Source organism: Triturus cristatus, chromosome 1_1, assembly GCF_964204655.1.
Source record: "Triturus cristatus chromosome 1_1, aTriCri1.1, whole genome shotgun sequence".
Taxonomy (NCBI): Eukaryota; Metazoa; Chordata; class Amphibia; order Caudata; family Salamandridae; genus Triturus; species Triturus cristatus.
In genome coordinates this window covers 122,771,505-122,786,536 of record NC_140579.1, presented here as the reverse complement: position 1 = coordinate 122,786,536, position 15,032 = coordinate 122,771,505, and the positions used below count along the sequence as shown (strand labels likewise).

General features: G+C 45.7%; 1 protein-coding gene across 8 annotated transcripts in view; it reads right to left on the bottom strand.

Annotated features, from left to right (window-relative positions):
• EPS8L3 (EPS8 signaling adaptor L3) overlaps window positions 1-15,032 on the bottom strand; it is a 183,522-nt gene that overhangs the window by 118,996 nt on the left and 49,494 nt on the right. For all 8 annotated transcript variants that reach the window (XM_085613948.1, XM_085613974.1, XM_085613938.1 and 5 more), the window contains exons 3-7: window positions 8,317-8,393; window positions 4,353-4,417; window positions 3,566-3,724; window positions 1,220-1,369; window positions 467-549 (exon numbers count right to left, since the gene is read on the bottom strand). In XM_085613948.1, the coding sequence (XP_085470074.1) occupies window positions 467-549; window positions 1,220-1,369; window positions 3,566-3,724; window positions 4,353-4,417; window positions 8,317-8,393 (534 nt within the window). The remainder of the gene's footprint in view (window positions 1-466; window positions 550-1,219; window positions 1,370-3,565; window positions 3,725-4,352; window positions 4,418-8,316; window positions 8,394-15,032) is intronic.

Genomic DNA, 15,032 nt, shown 5'->3' with positions numbered 1-15,032 from the left:
AACAAGCTGCCGACCGACATCAGAATGGGTCCCCTCCCTGAACACCTTCAGCAAGGCACTGAAGACCTGGCTGTTCGATTGAACGGAACTGCTGGCCCTCCCCCAGCCCCCCCGCGCATTGAGACCCTCACAGGTGAGTAGCGCACTTTAAAAAAAAAACTAATTGCTTGATTGAATGATTGATTGACCTTTGTCAGATCAATGTTCAGGGAATGTCTTGGTGAGGGTGGTTTTCGGTGGAAGTTCTGGTAGGTGAGTGGTTGCTGGTGAGTGCAGTGTTCCATGAGTGCTTTGAGATGACCAGTGGTTGTTGGGAATTATAGTAAGGTACAATGACAGTGGGTGTCCTTTAATGTAGGTGTGTACGTGTTCTGGTAAAGACAGTCTTAAGAAGGTGTTGTCGATGATCATTGGATTCCTATGAGGCCAGGAGTTGTGTGGGCGGGTGTGCTTGCATAGCTGGTACCTGAGAATCTGCTGGCTGTGTTCTTCCTCTCTTCTTTTTCCCACATCCATGGATTTCTCTATGTTAGACTGCAGCTGATCGGCCTGTTTGAGTGAAAGGAGGATACAAGTCTGAGAAGATTTTAGGTACAACAGTAAACCTACCGTGAGTGCCATTGGAGGGTTCATATCGGGTGCGTCTGAACTGCTGTCATGCACTAGTCAGGATGAGAGAGAGTGGCGATGCCCCATGCCACTCAGAGAGACCCATGGAATGACCCATGTACTGCGCATTTCAGGCCATTACACTGTTCACTTTAGCTGTTGTTGATCATTGGCCCTGACACTGGTCACAGTGGTTGAAGCGCATCGCTGATCCCTGCCACCATACTCCCAGAGAAGGTCACCATGGACCACCACCACCTTCAAACAGGTGTTTACCACTGTTTACCACACCAGCTTCAAACGTATCACTCATGCAGATTACCACTTACCACAATCCACCGCAGCACTAATACTAGTTACCAACCATTAGTGGCCCCTGCACTCCTCACACAGAAGGATAGAACCTGCTACTGCCATTTCCATTGCGCGTGCAGATAGTTACTACAAATCATTAGCTTCTTCGCTGCTTATACAGAGCATGACCACTTCTGTCATCTGGACCTACATACTGCTTATCGCAGTTAAACCCCATCAGTAGCCTCCTGAGTACTCACACCGACTCACACTCATAACAGCCATGCCTCGGTGAGTCTCAAAGCCAACTGCTTACCCCGATCTCTTCGCATTGGAAGAGGAAGATGGAGGTCCTTCGGGCCTGCAGCTCTCTGATGGTCAGCACCAGGATCGAGTTGTGAGTGCCGCTGTTTAAGATGGAGCTACAGCTTAGCACGCTGTCCATGCTGAAGCAGTCCAGCTCCTCCTGCAGGGGAATAAACACACAAACTGGGTTCATACTGTAGGACACAGGGCAGTAAGGTTGAACCATATTCATATCAATGCTCCTGGGCTTTTTTTGTGTCCCACTTACTCCTCTCATTCTGGTTGGGTTGGGCTGTTACTTTTTAATGCTGCCTTTTTTTGATCCTCTCTCACTGTGGGGGCGCTTCCTTCTATGGATGGGATTGTGTTATTGCAAAAGGTGGGGATTATTGGGTCATCAGAGAACCCAGCAATGTTTTTCATTTCCTGTATCCCAGTCCTTGTCTCCTTTCCTTCCATCTCATTTGTCTACAAGTGAGGGCAGACAACGCCTCTGGCATGGAAGTCACCATAAGCATTAGGCACGGGTGGGTTTTATCACACCGCTACAAATCACTTCCCTTGTAAACATACCTGTGCTTTCACTCACCATTCCTCAAGGATGTTGCTGCTAGAATGAGAATCCATCGCTTGCGACCTACACACATTTTTAGGCTCTTAATCTCACGTCTATGATTTGCTCCCCTTGTACACACAACTCAATTTCCATCTGTCCAGTCTATTGGCCCCTGTATTAAGTGAAAGCCTGATCCACTTCAAGACATCACTTACATCATCAGCGGGCTCAGTCGCTATAGTCAGCAAGGGCTTGCTTCTCCAGACTAGGGAAGGTCTCATGCTCTATGACATTCGTTGGGCCACCTCTTTCTTTGTCTTCAGTTCTCTTTTTTCCCTTAGGCAGGAAAGGTCTGTTCATTTCAAGATAGGGAGGATTCCTTGCCTAAAGAGCAGGGCTGGTCTGTTTCCTATGTGCAGGTATGTTCTCTTTGCTTACGTGTGAATATGGCATCTCACCCTATAGGTAAAAAACATCTCTCTCCACGAGTAGGGTTGATCCATCTCTATGTTGGTGTGAATGCATTACATGACAATCTCCACAATTAATACCATCCATTGTCTCTCACTCTAAGGGCAGAGATGGACCTTCTACGCAGGAATCTAGAATGTTTAGTGTTCCTATGGGTCTGAATGCCCTTATGACAAGGAAATGTTTCTCATGTATGTACTAGGATTCTCATTCCTTCTTGGCCAAAATGCAGACTTTTGCCATGAACACAACAACTTGTCTCTCTTCACACACGTCTCAATATCCTCTCCTCATTGGCTCCCTGTTTGTTTCCGCATCTTACCCTGGTCTCGATATCCTCTCCTCATTGGCTCACTGTTTGTTTCCGCATCTTACCCTGGTCTCGATATCCTCTCCTCATTGGCTCACTGTTTGTTTCCACATCTTACCCTGGTCTCAATATCCTCTCCTCATTGGCTGACTGTTTGTTTCCACATCTTACCCTGGTCTCAATATCCTCTCCTCATTGGCTCCCTGTTTGTTTCCACATCTTACCCTGGTCTCAATAGCCTCTCCTCATTAGCTCACTGTTTGTTTCCACATCTTACCCTGGTCTCTATATCCTCTCTTCATTGGCTCACTGTTTGTTTCCACATCTTACCCTGGTCTCAATATCCTCTCCTCATTGGCTCACTGTTTGTTTCCACATCTTACCCTGGTCTCAATATCCTCTCCTCATTGGCTCCCTGTTTGTGTCCACATCTTACCGTGGTCTCAATCGCTTTTCCTCATTGGCTCACTGTTTGTGTCCACATCTTACCCTGGTCTCAATATCCTCTCCTCATTGGCTCACTGTTTGTTTCCACATCTTACCCTGGTCTCAATATCCTCTCCTCATTGGCTCCCTGTTTGTGTCCACATCTTACCCTGGTCTCAATCTCCTCTCCTCATTGGCTCACTGTTTGTGTCCACATCTTACCCTGGTCTCAATATCCTATCCTCATTGGCTCCCTGTTTGTTTCCACATCTTACCCTGGTCTCAATCTCCTCTCCTCATTGGCTCACTGTTTGTGTCCACATCTTACCCTGGTCTCAATATCCTCTCCTCATTGGCTCACTGTTTGTTTCCACATCTTACCCTGGTCTCAATATCCTCTCCTCATTGGCTCCCTGTTTGTGTCCACATCTTACCGTGGTCTCAATCGCTTTTCCTCATTGGCTCCCTGTTTGTTTCCACATCTTACCCTGGTCTCAATATCCTCTCCTCATTGGCTCACTGTTTGTTTCCACCTCTTACCCTGGTCTCAATATCCTTTCCTCATTGGCTCACTGTTTGTTTCCACATCTTACCCTGGTTTCAATATCGGTCAGTGACAATTCTCCATCCTTGACTTGTAGAATGACGTCCTGTCCCCAGACTCGGCCCTGGGAGTCCAGCATCTTCAGCCGAGCCATAGCATCCTCAACCGTGCGAATCTGCTTCAAATCCACTTCACAGGTGAGAAGGTGCTGAGGGGAGAAGCAAAGACAGGAATGCAAAGCTCTGAGAGAACCTAGCCGAGGAAGCAAATAGGGCATGGGAGATAATATAATCCTATCTCATGCAAGATGGGTTTCATATCCCATGCCTGCAAACAGAGCCGGCCTGTGTCACAGCAGGAGGAGGGAATATTCCATGTTGGAATGGGCTCTCTGTTCTGAGTAGGGAGGAGTGTGCTCTTGTTGACAGGAGTCTATTTCTTCATGGTCCATGCGTGCTCACCGGTTGACAGAGATTTGCGCTCTGGTTAGTTGAAAGGTCTGTGTTGTGAGTGGCTGTGGACGTGCTTTGAATGGTTCTTGCATGGCTGTGACAGTGTTGCTGTTGGTGGTTTCTCTGTGTCTTTCCTAGTATCCATACAATGAAATGATGTTTGATTTACGAGTGGAACCAGCTTCTGCTTAGTGGGAATGAGGTGTATTTCTGGTGAGTTGAATGGTGGCCTCTATCTCATAGGATAGTGTTTCATGTGCTGTGAGATACTTCTTTGGTGGGGAGTGTAAGACCACGGACAAGTCACACAAACTTCGTATTGGCTTTTTTATCTTACATAACTGATCACAGTGTTGAGCAAGGAATCCTGTGCGCCTTTCTCACCTCCACTCGCTGCTGAAACTTGTCCTGTAAACTCCCCACAGCCTGTGAGTACTGCTTCCGCTGCTCTGAGGGAACAAGGCAAAATCAGGTGCAATGAGATAAAAGGAAGTCATGCAGACGAACACAAGAGACAAAACCGTGTTCTGCGTGGAAACAAACGATAAACGTGAGACAGGGAAAGACATTCAGCACTAATGGAGTGGATGTTATCGAGTGTAAGAATTGTGTAAGAGCGTGACAGAGGAAGAGGAGTCAGGAGCAAAAATACTTGAAAAATGTGAAGGACAGAAGCTTAAGGCAGGTCTCGTGGACTTTTTGGAAATATGGAGAGGAGCTCTGGGCACCGCCAGTGGCAGAATAGGATACAAGGAGGATCGCTAAGCCTAGAGATAGTTTAAAATTGAGAGACATAAAGAGGAACACAAGTAAGATAAGGCCACGTAGGACAATAAAGCAAACGCATTAGCAGACAAAGCAAGAAATTAAGAAAATAAACAATGAACAAGTAAAATGTAAAAGATATAGGGACACTCGCATACTTAATGGGGGAAATGGTGGAGTATCCTGGATAGAAAGGATGGGTGATGTTAGGAGAAAGGGATGCTTATTCAGCAGAAGGGGAGAGAAAGCAATGAGGAGGGAAGAAACAGGCTATGTATTCTAATTTCTTGCTTTCTCCCAATAGCAACTCATGTGAAGGGACCAGAAACAATTCCTCACAAGTTTCAAAATGTTTGATTCCAAGGGCTGTGCAACTCTTTCATCTCAAGTTTACCCTGAACTGCTTGTATCTTTCTCACCTTTCAAATACTCCATTTCCTTCAGCAGATGACAACTTGGAACTGGCAATGCCCAGGACAATTTTCCATGTATCAGTTTTTCTTAGTGTGTTCTACTTTAAGCAGCTTTGTGGCCTAGTACCCTCCTCAAAGGTCTGACATATAAAACTGAATATGGGAAATGTACCCTCGAGTCAATACCATGATCTGCCTTCGCACCAAAGTCACTTCCCACACTGCGACGTTACCATGCGTTCCTTTACTGCGCAAGTCAACGACTTGCTTTAGGGGACGTGTTGTTGGACTGGTGTTGGATTTTAAGTCCAACACCTTCCATACTGATACACTGAATGGAGTTGGAATAGTAATTTATAGTTTTCTAAATTCCAGTGCCCCCTAAGGCAAGTCGTTGTAACGACTTGCGTGGTAAAGGGAATGTGTGCCAATGTCGCAGTAGGGGTACTGATTGTGGTGTAAAGGCATGCATGGTAAATGCATACAGCCCTGAATATGGATGTCTGTGATTAAGCTTCCTTCCTTTGTCCGGGAATAGTGCCACCCAGATAGCTCAAGCAGGTTTTGTGCCTAACTTACTGGTTGAAAATCCAAGACCACCTGCACCTGGAGCATGGGGAACCAGTGCCAGCCTGCTTGTGAATACCATTGTACCTTGTGAGGAAGAGGAGATTGCTGGAGGGTGCGAGGTCCAGCGAGGGATCCTGGTGAGTGGACCCCGTAGCGATGTGTGAGGAGAGAATACTGCTGTACCGATCTGACTATTGCCAGTGTGCGGCGTGTATGCCAGCAGGGGCCACCTTGAAATCATCTGTGTCGATTGAAACTAACTATGCCAATCGGGCCAGTGCGCAGTGTATAAGTCAGCGACCCCATATGCCAGAGTGGGCCGCCATGAAGTTAGCAATGCTGATTGGCCAACGCTTGTTTGTGGCCATGAAGAGAAACTTACTGCTGTGCCGATTGGGCCACTGCCTGCATGCGGAGTAAGAGTAGTGACCCTGTATACCAGAGGGAAGGGCAGGGATCATAGCCTAGTTGATATTGTTCTCAAGAGGAGAGGCGGCCACAGGCCCAAGCCCTGAATGAGGATCGGAAGCAGAAGCTGTCTAAGCCCTCCTCAATCTGTGGGAAGAATCACACCGGAGGAGTGCAGAGAACACCCAGCTGCTGCCCCTGCAATGCAGCAAGTTGCACTTACCAAAGGCCACCACTGCAGCCTCTGCGGCTGCAAGGAAGATGCTCTTGTAGACTCTGGTCGTCCAATGCCCTGCTCGCGCAGTTAAGACTGATCGAAAGGCCATAAGGCCCAAGGGGAACTTGTCTGTCAGATATCGCTTTGGCACTGGAACACTTTTGACTTTTCTAAAAGAGTCAGAGTGGGATCCAATGACACTTGGACTGCTAGTAAGACCTAACCTAGATGTTACCTATAGTGAATGGGGAATAGCCACTGTCGCTAGTGAGAGGTAAATGGGACCCGGGTACCTGCCTATTGAACACCAGATCCTCGACCTCAGGGGGCTATGTGTATTGTTTGTGTATGCTGTGTTTCTATTTGTGTTTGTATATAAATACTACTTTTGTCATAAAAGACAGTACTGAACTGGATAATCATTTATTGCTGCTGTTGAAAGTACTTAGAGTTGTGAGCCTGTGTTCACCCCGCCCTGTATCTACATACCGCTGAGATGCCTTGGACTGCACGACCCGCACTCTCACTAAGAGTCAAATGCTGAAAGGGTACTTGGTCCAATTGCTCCAGTCCGGCCCTGGGACATCAGGAGTAAAATGCCTCAAACCCCGCGGTTTTCACGGTGCTTGCCCCATAGCCCTCTGAAAGGGCTCTGGGGCCCTGTGAAAGGAGTTCTGAAAGAAGTCAACTCTGTCTGTGATTCAGAAATATGTAAATAGACATTACAACCTAACATCAACGAAAGCACTGGGTCTTATTTGGAGTATGAGGCTTGCTATTCTAAATCAACCGAGGCCGAACGTTCTTATCTGGAGACCGATAAGTCTGGCCCACCTGAAAAGATGGTCTACTCCTTACTAAGCTCTTGTATCTCACCGTTTATCATTCGGTGAGGATGCTTGCATCTAGTAACCTGAGATCTTACCAACAATCTTGCTTCTTCTATCAGCCGCAAGGTATCCTCCATAAAGTTCTCCAGGACTGTTCTGGAATAATCTACAGAAAATTAACATGAAGTCGAGATGGGGTGAAACAGGTCTGTGTTCCAATTCAACTGATCTTGCATGGTGGACAGTGATACCAGACGCGTTGGAGTGAAGAGGGAATCTCCATTTGTCTTACGTAGACCTCTCGACAAGGAGCTTAATATATTTGATTCCTCTCAAAAGATGGTCTCCTCAAACAGTGGTCTGGTGTACCATAAACTGCCATCTCTTCATTGACATTGTTGAAAACTCTTTCCTGGCACACGTAAGGTAGAATCATGACTGAAAAGAGGGGAGGGATACCTGCACATCCAGCACATAGAGGTATGTCATTGACAGTCGCCACGTCTGATATGATATTTTTCTTCATAGCTATTCTCAAGAAACGATAGCCGTAGGAGATAATTTAACATAAGGTATATAGGAATCGTTTAGATAGTTAGCGTTTATCTAGAAAACCTTGCGAAATTGTGGCTCTCGAAGGCCAGTGTTGCTCACAGTGTCTCTTCGTTGCAGTATGTTTTGCTTTGCGTGTTGTGCTGATTAGATGGGAATGTACTGCGATAGTGTTTACTAAGGAAAATTGACTCTTTTCATTTTCCCCATTTTCAGGGCCAATCTTTGATCATCTTTATTCCTTTTTGTTGTGCTACTGGGCAGATTTTTGTTTTAAACGTTTAAGATCAAGTTTAGTAGATATTAAAGACCATGTCAGGCAGCTTTCAATTTCAGAACTTAAGGTTGGGTGCACAGGTAACAAAAAAATGTTGGGTGGAAGTATGCACAGTGAAGGTTGGGTGGTCAGTACATGCAACGAAGCAGATGGCAATGTTTCCAGTGCCGCCACAAGCTCGGGCAAGATTCCCATGAGTTGATAGTAGAAGATAACCACTGACCAAAAGTACTTCGGACAGCAAAAGTAAATAGTCTGAACTTCTTGAGAGGTGTTGAGGAATGTGAACATAAGAAAAGTGGAGCGTGAATCTTACGGTATATGTTTTTGCCACTGGGCCTGGACATGCTGGGTGATGTCTTCAAGTCAGCTTCTCCAGATGAAAGACCACTACTACACAGAGGATAAAGATCACATTGTGTCAGAGATCAACCGTTAAGAAATAGGATCCACTAATGTGCCGCCACTTATCTAGCCATGCAATAACAGCCATACCTTTCCAAAGCCACACATCTGCACCTACATCTATTATTTAAATGCCATCCAGCAACATTTCAAAACATTGCAAATCAACTAATCATTGGCCAAAGTCCTTAGCAAAGCAGTAGTCACTTGATTTCACCACCACAACAGAAGTATTGATTTAATTGACTTGATTCACTTGGGATTGTGCCCATGTCCTCTGAAGTATATGGGGGCACACAGTTGAAAATGTTGAAGAAGACACTTTCACTTTGTGGTTTCTGATAGTCCTCTAGAGGTTTTCAATAATGGCGACCATTCATTCATAATCGACAGAGGCAGTTCACATAGATTTAATCCCACCAGACTGTGATGTATATTATTTCTATAAAACAACAGACAAAGAGTAAAACACAACTGTGATATCTTTGATTTGGCAATATCATCTTATATACTTACATCAGACCACTCTTAGAACCCCCAGTCACAGAGTCATTCTTCACTCCTTTGGGGGTGATGGTCAATCTTAAAGTAAAAAATACTCATATCCCTTCACCACTGTTCCCTCATTGTTTCCCTTGGCCTCTCCTTACTTCTCCTGTCCTTTTACTCCCTTGCATGTTACTTCCTTCTCTTACTCCTGTTCTCGCCTTTCTTTTCACCTTTACCACTCCACCCTCTCTTGTTCTTTTGTTGGCACTCAGCTCTTTCACTTCTCTTACTCCTATTCCATCCTTTCTTCAGGCCAGTTCCCTCACTACTCCCTTTTCCAGTTCCGTCCTTTCTAATTGTGTGCTACCTCCAGCGCTTCAGAACAACCATAGGGCAACACAAGTGACTCACAAACAACCAACAAAACAACATATTATTGTATCTTTTTTCCATCCTGTTTCCCTCCTCCCATTATATGCCCCCCCTTCTTTTAGCTGATCCTGATTTCATTATCTTCTATATTCTTCCACTTAGGCCTTCATTAGGTGCACCCCTGAAGTTGTGGCCCTTACATAAACTCTATTTTGCGCAGTGGTCACAATTACAAGTAGTAACGAAAAATGTGGAACTCTTCAGATTTCCCCCTCTTTAAATTGACCTAACAAACCTGACGAAATCTATCAGGAGAAAAAAGCCAAGGAAATACTAGACATGCGGACGTTGGCGCAGAATCTGCATGTTAATACCCAATTTTAGGGTTCCACCTGCGATTCAAGCTATTAAAGACACCTGGTGAATTCCAAACCCTGGGGTGCTGGACTTCACAGGGTGCAATAAAGACCCTCAAAGTTTCTAGGGCACACTTAATACAGACCTTACACTCACCACTCTCCTCCTTGGATCTCTCTCGTTCGGTCAGTACCTCTCAGGCTCCGCCCTCTCCTTTCTAGCATATTCTCTCTTTACTCATCTTCAATACAACCAATGATGAGGCATTTGAGACTCGAATATTCTGGTGCTAGACTGCTGTAGAAGAGTATGGGAGAGAAGCCAGCGGGCACTCTCCACCCATATTTTTCATTGGCTTGTGTCATTGTCTTTCGTAAATGCTGCCTTCAGATTCGTTAATAGGCTTGTTAGTCCCTCCTTAGTTCTGCCTTGTCTTCATTTGTAACCTCCCATGGCTCCTTGCCCCTAAACTTTGGTTGTTACAGGGGACCTGTTATTTAGTCTGTAAGCACTATTTACTTTATTGAGTTTCTCTTACTGCAGGCCGGACATGCGTTGCTTCAGCTGAAACCGCTTGTGTTTTTTTAAGCAGCTCGGCCTCCCCCTAAATACGGGGGCTTGCTTTCAATCACTTTAACCCAGCATTATCTCGTGCCTGTTTCAACACCCCCAGATAAAATGGATTTAGAAATGATTAGCGAATTAAGTCACATGAATTACAGGTGGCACAAAATTGTATGCTAATGGGCTGAAGTTCAAAGCAGCACATCTGTGTTACATGCCATCTGCACTAAAGCCACCTGTCAGGTTTGTTTTCAAAAGTCTGTTTTATTAACAACAATAATACCACCACCAATACCACCACCACCGCCACCAATATCACCACCACAAATCCAATACCACCACCACCAGTACCACCGCCAATACCAATACCACCACCACCACCAATACCAATACCTCCACCAATAGCACCACCAATACCACCAATATCACCACCACCCCCACCAATACCACCACCACCAATACCACCACCAATATTACCACCAATATGACCACCACCATCTCCAATACCACCACCACCAATACCACCATCAATACCACCACCACCAATACCACCACAACCAATACCAATATCACCACCAATACCACCACCACCACCAATGCCACCACCAATGTCAATACCACCACCAATACCATTACCACCAATACCACTACCACCACCAATACCACCACTAACACCAATAACCTCACCACCAATACCACCACCACCAGCAATACCACCAATACTACCACCACCACCAATACCACCATCACCAATACCACCAACAATACCACCACTACCAGTACCACCACCACCACCACCAATACCACCAATACTACCACCACCACCAATACCACCATCACCAATACCACCAACAATACCACCACTACCAGTACCACCACCACCAATACCACCAATACCAATATCACCAATACCACCAACAATATTACCACCAATACCGCCACCAATACCACCACCAATACCCCCACTAATACCTCCACCAATAGCACCACTAATACCACCAATATCACCACCACCACTACCACCACCCCCACCAATACCACCACCACCAATACCACCACCAATACTACCACCAATATGACCACCACCAATTCCAATTCCACCAACACCAATACCACCATCAATACCACCACCACCTATAATACCACCACCACCAATACCATCACCAATACCACCACCATCATTACCACCACCAATACCACCACCAATGCCACCACCACCACCAATACCACCACCAACAATACCAATACCACCACCAATACCATTACCACCACCACCAATACCACCACCAATACCACCACCAATACCACCACCAACACAAATACCACCTTCAATACCAATACCACCAATACCACCACCAATACCCCCACCACCAATATCACCACCACCACCAATACCACCACCACTACCACCAATATCACCACCACCACCAATACCACCACCACCACCAATACCACAACCAATACCACCACCACCAATACCAACACCAATACCACCACCAATGCCACCAATACCACCACCACCAATACCAATACCACCACCACCAATACCAATACCACCACCAATACCAATACCACCACCACCAATACCACAACCAATACCACCACCAACAAATATACCACCTTCAATTCCAATACCACCACCACCAATATCACCACCGCCACCAATGTCCCCACCACCAATATCACCACCACCACAAATACCACCACCAATACCATCAACAATACCTCCCACCACCAATACCAGTACCACCACCAACAATACCACCACCACCACCAATACCACTGCCACCACCAATACCACCACCACCGCCACCAATATCACCACCACCAATCCAATACCACCACCACCAGTACCACTGCCAATACCAATACCACCACCACCAATACCTATACCACCACCACCAATACCAATACCACCACCCCCACTACCACTGCCACCAATACCAAAACCACCATCAATAACAATAACCACCACCAATGCCACCACCAATACCACCAATACTACCACCAATACCACCACCACCAATACCACCACCATCACCAATTCCACCACCACCAATACCACCACCACCACCAATGCCACCACCAATGCCAATACCACCAATACCACCTACCAACACCAATACCACCATCAATACCAATACCACCACCACCACCAATACCACCACCACCAATACCACCACCAATACGACCAATACCATCACCAATACCACCACCACCATTACCACCACCAATACCACCACCAATACGACCAATACCATCACCAATACCACCACCTCCATTACCACCACCAATACCACCACCAATACCATCACCAATACCACCACCAATGCCACCACCACCACCACCAATACCAACACCACCACCAATACCAATACCCCCACCAATACCAATACCACAACCACCAATACCACCACAACACAAATACCACCTTCAATACCAATACCACCAATACCACCTCCGCCACCAATACCCCCACCACCAATATCACCACCACCAATACCACCAATACCACCACCACCACCAATACCACCACCAACACAAATACCACCACCACCAATACCACCACCACCACCACCAATACCACCACCAATAATACCACCACCAATGCCACCACCAAATCACAGACAGAATATCACGTCAAAAATATCGACGTCAAAAATATAGGAGCCGAAATATCGATGTCAAGAATATCTAAGTCCTACCTACATTATGGTAAGTACAAAAATATCGAGAGACAAAATATCGTTGTAAAAAATATCGTTTTTTTAATGTTAATAATTAATGTAAAATAAAGTAAATGATACATATATTTAAAATAAACTTAGTTAAAAATATGTTTAAAATTATAAGTAATATAGGTGCCGATTCCGATCCTGTAAAACCCGGGTACAAATGGTTGTACGGAGCGTTTTCTCCGTACGACTCGTACCCGGGAATTCCACCGTACAAACCAGCAAGTACGATTCGTACAGAAATACCATTTCCGTACGAATCGTAAAAAACACCGTACGGCTAAAAAATACATACAAATCCGATCCTGGACAGCGCGTACGCAACGTCCGCACGGAGTCAGGCAGCGTTTTACGGACCAGCAAGTATGATTCGTACCCACAGCACTCCGCACGGCTATATTTTTACGGGAGCCAAAAAGTGCCGGAAAAGCTAAGTACGCCGCGATGCACGAGGAAAAGGGGGCCCGCTACGCGATGTACACGCATTCACCCACATCGTACGTGTCATCATGTACGGTGCGTACCCCAAAATTGCATATGTACGGACCGTACCCCCCACCCCCCGTATGTACGGACCATACCCCCCACCCCACCCGCGTATGTACGCGCCGTACCCCCAGCCCCGTTTGTACGCGCCGTACCCCCAACCCCGTATGTATGTGCCGTACCCCCACCCCAGCCCCGTATGTACGCGCCGCACCCCCAGCGCATAGCGCTGGGGTACGGCGCATACATACGGGGCTGGGGTGCGGGTACGGCGCGTACATACGGGGCTGGGGGTACGGCGCGTACATACGGTGCTGGGGGGGCCGTATGACTCGTACTCCGGGCACAAGTGTACCCGGGGTAGGGGTCGTACACAGTTCGCTCCGTACGGGACGTTTTCCATATGCTTGTGCATTCGGAACGCCGGTACGGATCGGACTTGTGCGCTCGGACTTCAGTTTTACGACTCGTACATAAAACTGTCCGGGGACGTCTCGTAGACTTTTCCCAAGGCGATTCGTATGTATTTTTCCCGTACGAATCGTACTTCACCGTTTGTACGGTACTTGTACGAGTCGTATGGAGAAAAAAAATACGGGATCGGAATCGGCCCCATAATGTAAAAAAATTAAACATATACATATAAAATATAATATAAATAACCCTGGTCACCTTATAAAAAGTATACCTTACGGTGAATTTCTCCTCATGCGTAGAATCTGTAGCTCTGATGAGGATCTGAAAAAATGTCAAGATGAGGCCGAATTGAGATTTTTAGCTCGAGGCTACCACTTAAAAGAGTTAATTCAGGCTAAAGATAAGGCGAACAACCGTACTAGAGAAGAATGTTTGAACACAACTGCTACCTCTAAAAAAAAGAGACAAATAAATACGGATGAGGATTTACCAAATAACCAAGGTGGAGTCAGACTTATCACAACTTATAATGTTGAGGAAAAGAAAATAAGGGGTATTATTACAAAACATTGGCCACTTTTGAAAACAGATATAACTTTAGCTCCCTTAATTCCGAGCAATCCTCTCATTACCTTTAGAAGAGCGCCCTCAATGAGAGATGCACTAGTCAAATCTAACCCTGAGGTAACTACTTCCACCACTTGGTTATCCAACAAATCGGGGTTCCACAGATGTATCTCATGTAGGGCTTGTAAGTTTGGCATCAATACCACTGAATACATTAGTATTTTTGAGAAAAATCCCATTAAAATTCAAAGTCTCTTTACTTGCCGCACGGATTATGCAGTATACGTGTTGGAATGCACCTGTAAAATGAAATATGTGGGTAGTACGAAGCTACAGGTGTTTAACCGTATCCTGCAACACTTAAGAGCGATAGTCAATTCCGATGATGCTTATCCGGTAGCTCGTCATTTTAAATTAGTACATAATAAAAATTTAAATGACCTATGCTATTATGTAATTGACTCCGTGAAAAAGAATATAAGAGGCGACAACAGAGAGAAACAACTCAGGCAACTTGAATCTAAATACATTCTTCTCTTGGATACTAGAATTCCGAAAGGATTAAACACGGGAGAGGATTTACATAATTTTGTATGAGAATATCTGTAATAAGAGTAACTGTTTATGAGATATTTTATGA